Consider the following 17,398-nt stretch of genomic DNA (forward strand, 5'->3'; position numbering starts at 1 on the left):
TCGGTAAAGTTGGAAAAAAATCGGCCGATTTTGCCGATCGGCCGATTTTCGCGGCAATTAGTGGGCAAATCGGCCAATTTTTTACCGATAAAAAATCTGCGCATGAGCAGTGACCTGCAAGAGGAAGACAAAAAGAAGAAAAAGAAGAAGAGGAAGAGGATGAAGATGAGGATGAAGTAGAAGAATGAGGAAGAAGAAGAGGATGAGGATGAGGAAGAAGAAGAGGATGAGGATGATGATGAAGAAGAGGATGAGGATGAGGAAGAAGAAGAGGATGAGGATGAGGAAGAAGAAGAGGGTGAGGATGAGGAAGAAGAAGAGGGTGAGGATGAGGAAGAAGAAGAGGGTGAGGATGAGGAAGAAGAAGAGGGTGAGGAAGAAGAAGAGGGTGAGGAAGAAGAAGAGGATGAAGAAGAAGAAGATGAAGACGAGGATGAGGATGAAGAAGAAGAAGAAGAAGAAAAAGAGGATGAGGATGAGGAAGAAGAAGAGGGTGAGGATGAAGAAGAAGAAGAAGAGGATGAGGATGAGGATGAGGAAGAAAAGAGGGTGAGGAAGAAGAGGGTGAGGAAGAAGAAGAGGATGAAGAAGAAGAAGATGAAGACGAGGATGAGGATGAAGAAGAGGATGAGGATGAGGATGAGGATGAAGAAGAAGAAGAGGATGAGGATGAAGAAGAAGAAGAGGAGGAGGAGGAGGATGATGAAGAAGAAGAGGATGAGGATGATGAAGAAGAAGAGGATGAGGATGAAGAAGAAGAAGAGGATGAGGATGAAGAAGAAGAAGAGGATGAGGATGAAGAAGAAGAAGAAGATGAGGATGAAGAAGAAGAAGAGGATGAGGATGAAGAAGAAGAAGAAGAAGAAGAAGAGGATGAGGATGAGGATGAAGAGGATGAGGATGAAGAAGAAGAGGATGAAGAAGAAGAGGATGAGGATGAAGAAGAGGATGAGGATGAAGAAGAAGAAGAGGATGAGGATGAGGATGATGAAGAAGAAGACGAGGATGAGGATGAGGATGAAGAAGAAGAATAAGAAGAGGATGAGGATGAGGATGAAGAAGAAGAAGAAGAAGTAGGATGAAAATAAGAATTCCAGTCCAGCAAAAAGTGTCTCTGCAGAGAGCTCCGCTATTTCTGACAGTTCTCTGACAGTTCCTTGACATTTACAGCGGTTGAAACATTGTATCTATTTGTTTCCGAATAAAAACATCTGTATCCTAAATGGAAACAAATAGATACATTGTTGCAACTTCTATAAATGTCAAGGAACTGTCAGAGAACTGTCAAAGAAATAGCAGAGCTCTCTGCAGGGACACTTTTTGCCGGCTCTAGACGGGTAGAAAATCGGCCGATTTTTTTTACCATTGATGGTAACGTCGGCCACTTGAACAACCGATTTTTCGTTTTTTAAAAGAAAAATCTGCAGTTTTTCTCCCCATCTATGGCCTGCATAAGGGTGAGTTTTGTAGTCAGAAGAAGTACCAAGTGTGCGTGCCTAAGAATGATGAAGTCAAGGCAGGGACAAAGGAAGGTGAAATCTTCCTCTAATATTGGTACAAACGAACATTCAGAGAACAAAATTGGTGAAGAAACAAGTCACGTACAGTAATTGCCAGTAGATGTTATTATGGCATGTAATAATTAAAATTCCATTTACTATCAAGGACAACAAATGTTAAGCGGAATAAAACCCTTTTAAAGACCAATTGTCATATATGGAGCTGAAAGTCAGATCCTGTCTCCGGCAGATAAGAAAAGACTCAATGTATTTGAAAAGAAAGAAAGAAAGTACTTTGGGGAATATGTGGAGGTTTATTTGAGAATAGAGTGTGCTGAACAAGATATAATGAGTTTTAAAAAAAATATGAGGATGCTAGACTATCATCATTAATATGTATTGCTAATCTAAAATGGTCCGGTTATATTAAAGAGATGAGTGAAATTTGAATTTCAAATAGGATCCGAGAAGCAATATTAGGTGGATAAAGACATTCTGACTGACTCAGAGTATGATGGCTTTATAAAATCACTAGACATTAAAGGAAGATATGAATCAGGGAAATAAGAAGCCAAAGATAGGAAAGAATGGTGGCACCTATTGCAGAAAGCCATAACACTCAGAGAGCATTGTGCTGATGATATCAAAGAACGCATTCATAGTATCCCTTTAGATGTCCATGCTCTCTGCTTATTCCTTCCAGCCAACTGTGATCTCACCTAGAGAGTATGCACATACTGTATGAAGGGATGTCATCAATGCGAAAACTCATATAGAGAGGTTTAGATCTGCAATCAACTTTATCGGTAAACAGAAGGAGACTGCAATCTGATGACTCAGTAACTTATCCTTTAACCACTTGCCCTCCAGAGGATTTACTTCCTGACCAGGCCATATTTTGCATTACTTTAACTGACAATTGTGCGGTCATGCAATGCCACACCCAGATGACATTTACGTCCTTTTTTTTCCCACAAATTGAACTTTCTTTCAGTGGTATTTGATCGCCTGTGAGGTTTTTATTTTTTGCGCTATAAGCAAAAAAAGACCGACAATTTTGAGAAAAAAACTATATTTTGGACTTTTTGCTATTAACCTCCCTAGCAGTCTGATTATGTCCATATTTCTGTGCTCAAAGCGGTACATTTTTTTGCATGGAAATATGTAGTTTTTTATTGTAGGCCTGTAATTTTTAGGAATAACTCATTGAAATCTGTCCGAACAAGAGTCTAGTAAACATCCCGGGTATGATAAAATTTGAAACACGAAATCATAAATTATAATATAATAAATGATTAAAAATAATAATATAATAATAAATTTAATTCAATAATATAATCAAACCAAAAACACTGAAATTTGAAATATAGCGCCAAGTTCGCACATCACTGAGCTTAGTCGCAAAATCATTTTCAGTGTCTGATGACGAATTTCCCCACGAATCATTATCACTCAATTCTGCAAGTGGTTCTGATTTACTATCACTGTTCGCTTTTGACCTAAAGGGACGCTTTTTGGACGCCATGGACGTTTCTCAGTTTCCAGGCAGAAAGAATGGTAAAAATGCAGGCAGGGCACAGGACAAAGCACTCGGGACAAAATGTATGTGAAATGGTTTGATACAGTAATGTTATACTATGTGATTTTAGTGTATTTAGTGAATGGCAGTTTTTAAAATTTTTAAATTTCCCGCCGTTCCGTCCCCGTATGTCCCGACGTCGCAGGGACCGGAACCCAGAAGATGGATGCCGGCATCGCCGGAGGAGGTGGTCGGGACGCTGCAGGGGACACATCGCGGGAGCGCAGGACAAGGTAAGTGCTGGAGGGAATCCCTGAGCAACGCTGCAGGGTAATCCCAAGTGTAGCTCAGGGTTACCGCTTTTGGCACTGATAATTAACCCCGAGCTACACTCGGGAATACCGCCAGGGAGGTTAAACATGTCCAGTTAAAAAATCTAATTTCTTCATAAATTTAGGCCAAAATGTATTCTGCTACATGTCTTTGCTCAAAAAAATCCCAATACGTGTAAATTAATTGGTTTACGTGAAAGTTATAGCATGTACAAATGGCGGTATAGATACTGGGATTTTTTTTTCCCCTACTAGTAATGGCAGCAATCAGTGCCTTTTAGCGGGACTGCAGCAATCATTCTCACTCTGGGGGGGAACTAACTTGGTGTCACTGACATCCCCAGTGACACCAATGCAATGATCAGTGCTAAAAAACAGCACTGACACTGTACTAATGACACTGGGCAGGAAGGGGTTAATGTGAAGGGCGATCAAAGGGTTAACTGTGTGTAGGGAGTGTTTTACTAAGGGGTGGGGGGTGTGCTTGGCTGTAAGCACACTGATCGGGATGGCTGTGCTGTGCAGTGTGCCCGAGCTGACAGGGAGGAAGACTGTTTGCAAACAAAACAATCTTCCACCCCGTCGGTAATTGTTGGTAATCACCAGCCGCCGGCGGGTAATCACCGGCCGGGATCCGGTGATTGACATCCGTGGCCATGGATACACGTGATTTTGTGTACCCGTGCCACCGTGTAGCAGTATATCTGCTATACGGCAGCAGGTAAGCAGGTAAAGGACAGCAATAAAAATTAACACGGTTAGACTTACTTGATGGTCCTGGATATTGAGAACTTTTTTTTTTTCATTTTCCAAGAGCATATATTGTAATAACTATCTCTTTTTTTTTGGGCAAAACATTTTTGAGTAAGGGTCCTTTCACACGGGTGTTCCGTTTTCCTCATCAGTTCAGTCATGTTTTTTCCAAGAAAAAATGGATCAGTTCACATCAGTTTTTCATCAGTTCACATCAGTTTTTTACATCCTTTACCACTACAAAAGCAGACCGTATGTACATTTACAAATAGAGTTTTATTCCATAAAAAAAATGGATGTTAACGGATGCGGACATTAACGGATATAAACAGATGATCATCTGTTTACCTCCGCTAGTCCATAGAAATACCTAGGTGTCCGTTTTTCATCTGTAAACGGATAGATGAAAAACGGATATATGGAACGCCCGTGTGAAAGAAGCCTAAGGAAACATACAGGGGATTCTTTACTAAAATTAAAGAATGCAAAGTTTAGTGCAATTCTGCATATAAACCAATCAGCCTCCAGGTTTTATTGCCAAAGTTTAATTAAAAAAGCTGAGGTTAGAAGCTGAGTGGCTACCATGCACAGCTGCGCCGGAACTCTGAGTGCTCCAGTTTTAGTAAATCTACTCCGTAGACTGGCTGTTCATATATAATGCAGTCATTAGGCTGGCGGCATGTCAAGAATCCAGCTGAATTCTTTAATGCAAGGTAAGGTTTTTGACCTGGCTTTGCTATGGCAGCGGTGCTATTGAAGATTAATCTGAATGATCAGAAATACATTTATCTTGTTTTAGCTCATTTACATGTTTGTTAACTGTGTCATCTGTTTGTTGGAAGTTCAGGTTTATTTAAAAATATATTTAAACGTTACCTCTTTCAGTACTTGGTCTCCCTGGTTAATGAGTTTCCTGATGTGGGATATAATTCTCTGGCGGACCTTCTCTTGCTGCTCACTCCTGCCGTTTGCTTCTGCCACACAGGTTCGGTACAGGACCTCAGCCTCTTGTGCCTATGAGCAAAAAAAAAAAAGTCACTAGTACATGGGAAAAAATATAGATCATTAGCACAGCTATAGTGAACCTTTGATTTGTTCCAGGTTGTAGTTTCTCCACTAACACCCCAGTAAGTAACCCTATTCATGCAAATATAATAAAATAATAGAGGAACTTTATATATGAATAAACCGTCATAACATTAATCTGATACTGGGGTATGGGCACAAAATATAGAACAGAGAATTTAAGGAAATTTTTTTTTCAGATTCACATATTAAGATTTAATCCACACAAAACGGATTACAGAGATAGGTTCTGGTTGGGTGAAATATCCAACCCCTTGTTTAATGTCTTGAGAACAACAACAGCATATCTCCCCTAGAACTTCTATGCCAGGCAGTCCCATGCCTTATGCTTTACTACTGCAAAGCACCCTAGAGTTGTGAGAATCCTAGGGACATGACGTCCCAATGGAATTGCCCAAACACTACAAGTTTTAAAGCATACTTTTATTTACCAGCAAACAATATAAGCTTAGCTCTTCTTTCTGTGTTTAATTTGTTAATAAAAGATTGCATACATTGATGTCTCCACCTGAAACCAACCTGCGAGCAAGCCAGCAATGATGAAATGTGTCAAGGAACGTTGGGGGGAGACATCAATGTTTGCAGTTTTTTCCTCACAAATTAAATACAGAAAGAAGAGCTAAGCTTTGGACTGTGGCTTATATTTTTTACTTGTGACTGAGAGTGCCCATATGGAAGAAAAATATATTTGAAATGCTACAATTTTGGCCATATTCAATATATATATATATATATATATATATATATATATATATATATATATATATATTGCATGTTGAAATGCGTTTTTATTACAAAATATATGAAAAATATTTTTAAAAATACATTTCAAATATACTGTATGTCTTTAAAAATACAAATCTACATTTTTGGAATGCATTTACAAATATATGTAATTTTAACATTTTTACATATATTTGAAATGCTACAATTTTGGCCATATTCAATATATATATATACACATATATATATATATATATATATATATATATATATATATATTGCATGTTGAAATGCGTTTTTATTACATTCCAAAAATGTAGATTTGTATTTTTAAAGACATACAGTATATTTGAAATGTATTTTTAAAATATTTTTCATATATTTTGTAATAAAAACGCATTTCAACATGCAATATATATATATATATATATATATATATATATATACACACATATATATATATATATACACACATATATATATATACACACACACACATATATATATATATATATATATATATATATATATATATATATATATTGGAATATGGCCAAAATTGTAGCATTCCAAATATATGGCAATATATTTGGGAAGAATATTTTTAAAACATGCAGTATATATATATATATATATATATATATATATATATATATATATAAGTAAAATAGATTTTGAAATATATTGGGAAGAATGTTTTTAAAATACATTTTAAATATATTTTTCTTCCATGTGGGTGGAGACGGGCTTTGGTAGCCAGCACCATGGTTGTCTGTGTGGGATGAAAGGAGCAGATCTGGAGCGGTACCGTGGGTTTGGGTATGCTTTTATTTAAGTGGAAAACATATTTCCAACTTTCCATATTTGAAGAGATATTGTATACAATCATTTTTCCAATAGACCGGTTTCTTCCAAGCATCAATGCTATCATTGTCACACAGAAACAAATCAGGCATCCACCCATCATTGCTGGGCTTGTTATGTTTTTGCTAATCCCTGCTAAGAGTCACTGGAAGGTCCTTTACACACAAGACCATATCTGGATGCCCCCCATGTGCATAAAATATAGCAACATTACCGATACTGGGCATTGATATCATCATTCTACACCTTGAACCATGTTACTCTCATCCAGAACAACTGGGGCAAAGACACCCAAAGAAGGTCCAGCACACAGTTATGTAGCAAATATGTTTATGGAGGCTGTGCTTATCGAATCTGAAACACAGACTGAGGTTGTCAGGGTCAGGTATCCCTGAACTGTCAAACTAGCTGTATTGCTTTTGATGAACACTCTTCATGCGCTGCATTCTGCCAAATCTGACACCTGCTTTTTTAAATTAAGAAAATTCTCAAAATGCTAGAGATCAGCAGCGTATTGTGAGGGTGCACACAGACAAGAAGACTGCTGTCCAACAATGACAGCCCACAGTAGATCCATTAAAACATGACTAAATAGGAAACCTACAAATAACAATACTTAAAGGGATTCTTACAATATCAAGCAACACCTGACATGTAATAGATAGTACAGAATGTAGCCTATGAGTCATTAGAAACATGCCAAAACCTTTCTGACTGACTAACATAAGACCTTAAGCAATAACACCTCTCATTTAACAAGCTTGAAAGAATTCTAACACCCTCAAACATGCCAGAGCCTATCCTTACTGCATCTGAATAATTCTTAAGGAACAAGGAGCACTGTGATTTCCATAAATGATCATGTTAAACAACCCTTTAATGAGTTACATCACAGTTGTATAACAAGTTACATTTCCACGTTTACTCCATACTGGACATCTAAAATAGAAAAAGGACTGAACGATAGTTAGGAAAATTGGTATGGAATGGATCAAATATCTATCCAAAGCAAACTGTAAATTTGAAACATTCATTTGATTTGTAATTCTTGTACCATTTTGTGATATCTCTCTCACCCTGTCTGTGGTCCAGTTAGTTTCTAGTTGTGGTTCAGAACTTATGCATAGTAAGATATCTGGGACCCATGGGAAGATTTCTTCCAGCCCCACCAAAGCCATTAAGAGCTGTCTGCCACCCCTATTAGATGTGAATTTATTGCAATATTCATCACCATATGTCTACCCCTCCAACATAAAACATAACTTCTTAACTTTTCTAATTAAAACTTATATTTACAAGCCTAAATAAATGCAAGCTTAATTTTATATTTTGCCACCACTTATTTGGAGACCAAGGGTTCCAGGAAATGTTTAAATTTTACTAACACTAACAAAGCAGCTACTTGTTCTTCTTTATACTAAAACCTTTAGGTCTCAACTAATAAACCTCACAACTTTACAGTCTTCCCTACTTGTTTCACCACAAATTGTGGCTTTGTCAAGGGGCAATGTGCAAAATGTGTTATGCAAATGCTCAGTGGTGTGCAACTGATCAAGACTAGAGTTCTGTGAGGTCCTACACACATTCAAAAGCCCATTAGGGGGATGTATGCTACCTACCTTCAACTAAAACAGAATTATCTTTTATATGTGAACTTGGCCACTTAAGCTGAATGAGGCTATAATCCAACTTGTAATTAGAAAGATTGGTTTAATGCTTCCGGATGCATTTTTAGTCTTACTTTGGTCTGGGCCTCCTCACGGGATCTTCTGCGTTTCTCAACCAGTTTATTTGCACTTCCTGGGTGGCCTCCCATGTTTTGCTCCTCCTCAATCTTGGCACTTAGTAGTTTGGCTTTCTCCAGATCTTCACAACGTTGTATGTATTGTTGTCGAGCCTTGCGCAGTGAGCTCAGGGTGTCTGACTGAAGGAAAAAACTAATTTTAGGCTGGAGAGGAACATACTTTTACAGCATTAGAGAGTTAGTTGACTTTTGGTGGTATAATATTTTCTTTAATATCAAGTTCATAGACACAGGTGAATTCTGGAAATACTCAAGGGGTATTAAAAAATGCAAAAAAAAGGGAACACCAAATAATGCAGTTATCTATCTCATCAGTCTGCGGCTGCTTCTTCACAGTCCAGTCTGAGAATGAGGAAAAGGAGGTGACCTATATGTCCCCCTTAACCGCAGCAGTGAAAAATCTGGTCACCAGGATGGCTTTGCTATATCTAGTGGCTTACCTAAAAATCTCTATTTTATTATAAAATGTATTATAACAACAATATGAAAGAGCAAGCATGTAAACATTATATAAAAAATTGCTTTAAAGCATATGTCAATGCAAAAAAAAACTAAAAGCATGTACTACATCCCTGCCATACATTCAAATTTCCCCATGTTTTATATTTTTTAACCACTTAAGCTCTGGAAGCTTTTACCCCCTTCATGACATGGCCATTTTTGCTCTACTTTAACTGGCAACTGCGCGGTCATGCACCATTGTACACCAATGAAATTTATAAAAAAAATGCACACAAATAGAGCTTTCTTTGGGTGGTGTTTGATCACCACTGGGTTTTTTATTTTTTTATTTTATAAACGAAAAGAGACCAACAAGTCTGAAAAAAAACAATATTTTCTACTTTCTGTTTTAAAATATCCAATAAAAAATAAAATAAAAAAATAATTTTTTTTCATTCATTTAGGCCAAAATATATTCTGCTACGTGTCTTTAGTAAAACAACAAAACAAAAAAAACAATAAGTGTATATTAATTGGTTTGTATGAAAGTTATAGCGTCTATTGAAATATCATATACAGTATAAGCATATTTGAAAATTGATCAGGACTGATGTACTGATGGTAGATCTCATTTTTTGAGACCCTTAAAATGCCAGAACAGTACAAATGACCCTTTTTTGGAAAGTAGACATTCTGAGGTATGTAGTAAGAAGCATGGCGAGTTTATTGATGTTGTAATTTTTTTGTCAAATTTTTTTGGAAAATAAAGTGATTCAATAAAAAATTTTTTTTTACATACTGTCATCAGCGCAGTACAGCTTCATCATATGACTGGTGTGACGATGATCAGGGATACTCACTGATGACAGAATGTTAAAAAGAAAACTAAAAAGAATTGTAAATAATTTTGTATTCGACTGTTAAAATCTTTCTTATACAATTTTTTTCATTTCTCTACTTTTTCCTTTTTGTAGCATGCTTTCATCTGAGTAGTTCAGTGTCACCATAGTAACACTGTACTACTCTGGGGGGGAGGGTGATCAGGGATTTTTTTTACACTTTATTTGCTGGTACAATGATGATCATTGTAACAACAATGCTTTGAACGGTCATGAATGAGTTTCATTTATAACAGCTGTGATTAATAGTGATCTGTGATTGGCTACAGCTAACCACATGATAACGTGCAGGCGCACGAAACATGTTAGGAAGCTACCCTATGTAGTGACGTCACACCGCACGGCCCAGGTAGATGGCCGGCGGCCATTTTTACTGCTGCTAAATCCATTTTAAATGTGAGTGTATTTGTTTTTACCTGTTACCTTGTTATTTAATAAAAAGTACTACACTATGGAAATTCTTTCTGCTCTGGCTCCCTTCTAAGGAGATCTGTGGTGACCCCGCAATATCTACAAGTGTGGTTCCCCCTTGTGTTTGAACAAGTGTACTCCTGGTGCCTGGATGCCTTGGATGGTGTGCTGCCTACCCAATTGATGCTCACTAGATGATCCAGTGTTCCAGCTACCAGATGTTGATGACCAGGAGCTGGTCCTAATGTACTCTCTGGTTAGTGCAATCTACGCTCATTTATCTCAACACCATTATCACGGATTTCCACTTATCTATTTTGATTGAATTCTACTTCACTTTTATGCACCTTTAAACGCCAACTTTGGACGTTTTCCACATGTGTACCTGTATAACGTCTCTGTGTGTATATCTACCTGTTTCATTTTATTTGATGTGCTTTGATTGCTGCTAAAGGTTATGACATAACCACAATATGGTCATCTATTTTATATTGACAATAGTTGGACTTTTTCATACATGTTTTATGTATGTTTTATGCTCTTATGATGTTTCTAGAGCTGCATGCTTATTTTACATGGTACAGGGTGCTGTAATTGGTACAGGTCCCATGTGATAGCTGTGGGCCAATCATAGTTCACTGGTATAGAAAACAGAGCTGTTATGAATGTGATCCATACAAGTGAATGACACCACAACCACCCTGCAGCAACTGTGCCCAATCCATGTGTTTGAAGCACAGTGGGGTAGTATTTACAGGGTTAAAATAGATGGTGAAGAGACAACATAATGCTCCGTCACAACTGGTCAGAATTTAATTAACTTTCTTTAATAAAACCCAGCTAGTTTTTAAATACAACATATAAGGAAAGCACAGTAAGTAAAAATACCCAGATAAGATATGACCTTTTGTTGTTCTGATTATTTTGAGTGACTGATCATCATTCCCTCTTTTATTCCTGTTATTATAAATACAAGCCAGGGATTTACCACAGGTGATATAACTTACCATTCTTTTCTGTTCCCTTAACCACTGCTCTCGAAACTCCTTCCGCCATTTCTCAATCTCCGTCTTCTTTGCTGACAGAGGCTGAAAGACATTTGACTATGAGGCATGGGTAGTTTTCCGTCCTATAGCGTGTTTGAAAATCGTCCCTGTATCTTAATCATTTGCTTGGTCTCTGTGTACTTCCTGAGCTAATGATCTTTGTTTCCTAAAGGGTCAATCCACCTAAAGGTGATATTTTAGTTATAGGTGGTCTGATTCAGCTCGTGGTATCTTCGTGTCTTGGATACTAAAACAGTGACATCTCTCTGGCATAAATCCAGGCTCTGTTCCTTTTAACCTGGGAGAGTTGGGGTTCCCAGCCCATTTTTGTGGGGTTTTCCTCCTCCTGTTGCTTTCTCCATAAGGCTCAAAAAGGAGAGTGGAAGCCAGGGGTGGACTGACAACTCATGGGGCCCCCAGGCAATAGGGGATCATGGGGCCCCTGTGTCCTTGCCCACACTCAAAGCACACCCAAAAAAGCCTATAAAAAGACACCAGGGGAATTTCATGGGGCCCCCTACTGACCCCGGGCCCTCAGGCAGTGCCCGAGTGCTCGAATGGTCAGTCCGCCCCTGATGGAAGCCTCCCGCAATGACTACGGTAGGTGTGTAGCATACTCATTAACCTGTGCAGATATCTCACCAATAAAGTCCCCAGAACATATAAAAAAGCTGCCATGTGGTTTAACCCTCCATCAATATCTACCAAAAACTAATATACCAATTTTTGGTGGACTGACTCTTAACTCTATTGTCAGTGTATATGTTTGGTGTATATACACTGTATATATTGAGTGTATGTATGTAATAGATGACTTATCTGAACCAAATAGTTGAAATAAAGTCAGTTTCAATATTAGGTATTTTTCTACACATGGTTGACTGTCTGCAATCCCATCAAAAAATTACCAAATGCCACCCATGGTATGTCTCCCCTAGCCTGCAACGTCTGAAAACACAGAACAAAAAAAAAAATACACAAAAAAATGAATAAAATGTTATTTAGCACCTGGGTACACAATGGATCCTCCATACTTGTATGTAAATGGTAATTGTAACTTTTATTTTAGGTTAGATGATTTTTTTATAGGAGACATAAGGCTGTAATTACTGTCCTCCTTGTAAAAATGATTGCCATCCCATTTACTTTAATTACATATATTTTTGTATTTCTATGAATACAAACAATGTGGATGAAGAGATAGGGCAGTAAAATAAATGGGAATACAAATTTTCATTAGTCAGTGGTAGCAAATAACAGGTATGCATTGTGTACATGATTTAGAGAGATGATTATAGTTAAATCTAGGCATTTACAAAGCAGACATGTTGACTATTTATATATAAAATGTTAATCTCATGGTACAATCTGCTTCATCTCTTGGTGATGTATAGGTAAGAATTTTCACTTATCAACTGAGTAAAAGAAATACATGTAAAAAACAAACATTTCACAGATAACTAGTGTGTTGAATGGTCTTTCTTTGTGAGTTTCAAAAAGACCCTGGTACCAGCTTAAAAAAATTGCAGGTTAAAAACACAGAAAAGTAAAGTATGCTGACTTTCAGTGTTTTCCATTCTGCAAAGGATTTATATTCAATTACAATGTGCTGCCAATCTTGTAAAAAATCTGACTGATCTAGGAGAGTCAATAACCTAGCACAGTCCTCTCCCTCCTTGCACATCATAGCCCTCTCCTTCTCTGGGAGGATCTGATTACTTTGTGTGCTGACCCAGCTCCCCTGCTCCTCCCATTCCCTCCCTATATAACTGGGGAGGAACAAAAGGCAATACTATAGAAGGACATCTCAGAGTCTTCTGCTGACATCACATCCAAGATGGTAGCATGCAGCAGCAGTCTCACGGCTTTTTAAAGTCTACACAAAGGAGGCTTTCACAGGTGAATAACATACATGGCATACCTTAATTGCACATATAATATAATGGGATGATTTATTTTAAAATCAATACATACATGGCATACCTTAATTGCACATATAATATAATGGGATGATTTATTTTAAAATCAATAGTCATGGTGACAAGATCCTGTCAAGATCAGTTAAGGAGTAGGAGAGGGGGTTGTATAAACTTCAAGGGAGAAGGGAGGGTGGTTTGGTGGAGCCGTAGTAAGGCTGATCCCTCCTGACCCATGTTTTCTGAAATTTACTGACTATATTTCAAAGTCTTGCTATCAGCTCTTCCAACCTTCTAATCTCTAAATGCTGCTGATTAAACCTGCCTGAGGGGCTGTAGATCCAAAGCCAGCCATAGATGGTTTGAATGTCAGCTGGTTCAGCAGGGACCGGCCGAGAATTGAACCACCTTTGGACAGGCTGATTGTACCCAAGTTGATTGTTATACGAGTTGAGTACAACCAGCCTTTTGGATTCTTCATTCGATTATTGCGAGCAGTAATCACTGTGTTCTCCTGGAAGCAACGGCTCCCCCACCTGGAGAACACAATAGCTCTGCGGGAGAGACTCCAATCAAATGATTTTCTTTCTCGCAACCCACGGTTGTAGGAAAGAAAATTGCATAATGTAAGCCTAAGGAAGATCTGGCATCTTGCAGTCATTAATATGTGAGCTGTGAGGTGCTTGTAACTAATTCAGTGGGTTAAAAAGCCATCATCATCAATGAGTCATCATTTGTTAATAAATTGTTGATCTCTCTGCTCACCAGGCAATACTTCTTCATTTGTAGAAGAGCGACTGTCTCAAGGGCTGAGGATCCTGTCTGGGATTCATGGTCCAGATGGAGGAGGTAGACATCTTGTAAAGGCATACATTGCTGCAAAAGTCCACACAGACTGAATCACTGAGGAGGTCCCCAGAAGAAAACTACATATTGGATTTAAGTATATTCCCATATATACCAATATCTACTTTGCTAGGAGAGTGACAATTCTATAAATTGCTTCTCTTCCAGTGACTAAGCTGAAGGCCAATGAGGAAAGAGTAACAAACGGTAGATAATATGCATGGTTGTAATTCATTCTGGTCAAAGAGAAGCACACACATCCACCAAATATATATATCTCATTGTTCATCTGAAGATAAGTGCAGTCTGAGTAGACATTAAACCAAAACCCACTATGAGGAATAATTTGTCTATATGCCTATGTGCTGGATGGGCCAACCATAGAACAAGCTTCAGTCAAGGTCAACATGGATCATAAACTATATGTCAACTGGAACCTCAATGAAAACCCACCAAGGGTTGCTATCTTGGTTCCAAGATTCATCCATTTACTTACCTGAATTCTCCTTTCCCCTCTGTAAATATCTTTATGTAGAAAGGTATGATTCTTTTATTGTGAACCTGTACTCCATTTCTACTTTTTAAAATGAAAGATCCTTCACATGCACACACACCTCAGGATGCTTGTTACTTTATTAGCCAGAAAAGCCACTTTCACTTTTCTTCAAAGAGCATCAAAAGGTCTGCAAAGTCTTTCAGTTTGTTTTCCTAAAAAAACAGCCACAGCATGAGTAGAAATGTCTGTCCTCTGCCAGCATGCTGTAGAGTGGGACTCTTGCTCGCTGTGGAGAAGCAGTGATTCCTTTGCAGAAGTCTAAGATGCTCCCTTCTAAGTCAGAGCCAGAGTTTTCCATTCAGCATGGACCATGAGCTTGACTGTTTGCAGAGTTATATGTAGATCTGACTTAGTAGGAGGTGTCACAGACTTCTGTAAAGAGACCAGTCAGTGGCATGGCTATGAGGGTGCCCTGTATCTCTCCCTGCAGCAGTTGAAAGCCAGTTTCTCCCCCTCTCCCTTCCGCCAGCTTTCAGCTGCTGTAGGGAGAGACACAGACACAGGGCATCGTTCCGTAATTGCTCCCGATCTGCCGCACCAATCCTCCTTCATGTTATGTTCATATCCGATTTCCTCCCTGTGTGCCTGGGCCCCCCTCCCGCAGCTCCACCAGTTTCCCTCTCCTGCTGGCTGCTGCAGGTACACAGGGGGAATCCTAATCCTCAGGATGGAGAGCAGGGGAAGAGGCCGGTATATATGTCATTTGCTGGACCATTCCTTTAGTGAATGGACACAGTAAGTGTTTGGTACTGATCACTCTTGCATCCATTCATAACTGAAGCATAGTAAATAGTGTTATATGGGGAAAAAAAAGATTGGGGGGGGGGGGGTGGAGAGTGAAACCATGTGTTGCCACACCAGGTAACACCAACCCTAGTGACACCACTGAGACCAGTGCTTTTACACAAAGAGCATTGGTTCTTCTCAGCTGCATGCTGGCAGTGGACAGGCCTTTCCAGGCCTCTTTGGCTGGCGAGGTATGAATAAGCAGTTGAGCTGTGTTTTTACTGCCCAGCTACAGCCTGACATTTTGCTGGAGAGGGCATGCTTTGCAAGTGATGCTTTACACATCTCAGCCACCATGAATTTAACATGGCATGTATTTACATTTCTTTTTAAAGGCATTGCACACTTTAAAATATTTTTGTTGTTTTAACAAGGTATTAGTGTACATATAATTCCTGTGCAACTTGTTTGCTTTACTCTGTAATGATGGGTTCACATGTTGTGGATGCTGTTTGTAGTGTCATGGCTGATTAATTCCCTTATGTCCATGTATTCATTCACCTAGCTTGTCCCTATTTACCAGGGACAGGCAACTTCTTGTTCCAGGTAATACAGCATTCATTCATGGCCCTGCCATTTCCTCTGTTGCATCACAAAATTGTCGGTGTACTAATATAATGAAAGACTGCACAATGATCTCTAGGTTAATGGCTCTGCCTGTTTGTATCTGTGTAGCGTTCACCTGCAGTAGACTGAGAGACCCAGGGATTATGGGATATGTTGTTTCTTCACAGGAAGCGTAATTTCTCTCACTACAGACAGAGGTCAGGCATTAACCTGTGCAGTGTCAGGCTTCATGCATCATGTCTTAACACAAGCTGACACTGAAACATGAAGATTTATTCTACTGTGGGCTGTGCATACAGAGCATCAAATGAAATCATGAAGAAGAAAAGAAACGAAGCGCCTCTAAGTGCAGTATAAACCACTATTTAATAGGAGTCAAATATAGAACAACTCACATTTCTTTGTGAAAAAACAGGCTCATAGGGTGCAGAGCTTGACAAAAGGAGTGTGCTTCTGCCCTCAGAGGTTAGCGCATGCTCTGAAACGCGTCGCTATGCATACTGGTCATCACACCGACGCCGATGTTGTGCCTCAACGTGCGTTCCAGATGCCATCTTTAGGAGACAACATGCCGGCCAGGTTTTCTTCTCCTGTTACCACGATTCCTGAGCACAGACATGGCTGTCATAGCCAGGACACAGCCGTTCCTCTACCTCTATGAGACTGCACCCTATGAGCCTGTTTTTTCACAAAGAAATGTGAGTTGACCTATCCTAAATTGGAAGCTCCAAGGATCAGGCCCTCCTAACCCTCTTGCATTGAACTGTATTGTTGCTGTATTGTCTCCCGTTATATTGTAAAGCGCTGAGCAAACTGTTGGCGCTATATAAATCCTGTATAATAATAACATTCCCCCTCAATCCAGAGGTGTCACATACCAAGAACCACATGTACAATCCTAAACTCAGTAATAATCATTTCATTTTCCTGGTAGCATTAGAAGCTGTCACAGCTGTGAACACCGTCTCAGTACCTGCTGGCCCAGGGCACTCCGTGCAGACTCACATAATCGGATGGTATTCTTGGCATATTCAGATTCTGCAGAGAAGAGAGAATGACTGTGAAGGGGAGAAAGGAATTCACCAAAAATCTATTATACATACAATAGAATTCCTCAGACCTCACAAGGTATGATATGATATGGTAAAATGAACTTAAAGTGGTTGTAAACACTTACATATACCCAGTGAAGTGACTGGCCTCAAATGATACACAGAGATGAAGCAAATCCTCCTACATAAGTTGCACCTCTTTTTCTGCAGCCCTCTATTCTCTAAATCAGTTAAAAATTCAGAATTTATAAAGCTTGTCTGAGAGTTCAGAAAAAAGGGGTCAGAGAACTGAAATTAC

The 17,398-nt window shown here is 38.8% G+C and overlaps 1 protein-coding gene across 2 annotated transcripts in view; it reads right to left on the reverse strand.

The window, feature by feature from the left end:
• GMIP (GEM interacting protein) overlaps positions 1–17,398 on the reverse strand; it is a 107,557-nt gene that overhangs the window by 41,892 nt on the left and 48,267 nt on the right. For both annotated transcript variants that reach the window (XM_089651759.1, XM_089651758.1), the window contains 5 exons: positions 17,022–17,086; positions 14,059–14,169; positions 11,339–11,419; positions 8,518–8,700; positions 4,980–5,117 (listed from right to left, as the gene is read on the reverse strand). In XM_089651759.1, the coding sequence (XP_089507885.1) occupies positions 4,980–5,117; positions 8,518–8,700; positions 11,339–11,419; positions 14,059–14,169; positions 17,022–17,086 (578 nt within the window). The remainder of the gene's footprint in view (positions 1–4,979; positions 5,118–8,517; positions 8,701–11,338; positions 11,420–14,058; positions 14,170–17,021; positions 17,087–17,398) is intronic.

The sequence above is a fragment of the Staurois parvus genome, unplaced genomic scaffold, assembly GCF_062004578.1.
Source record: "Staurois parvus isolate SC_StPar_1 unplaced genomic scaffold, SC_StPar_1.0 ptg000662l, whole genome shotgun sequence".
Taxonomy (NCBI): Eukaryota; Metazoa; Chordata; class Amphibia; order Anura; family Ranidae; genus Staurois; species Staurois parvus.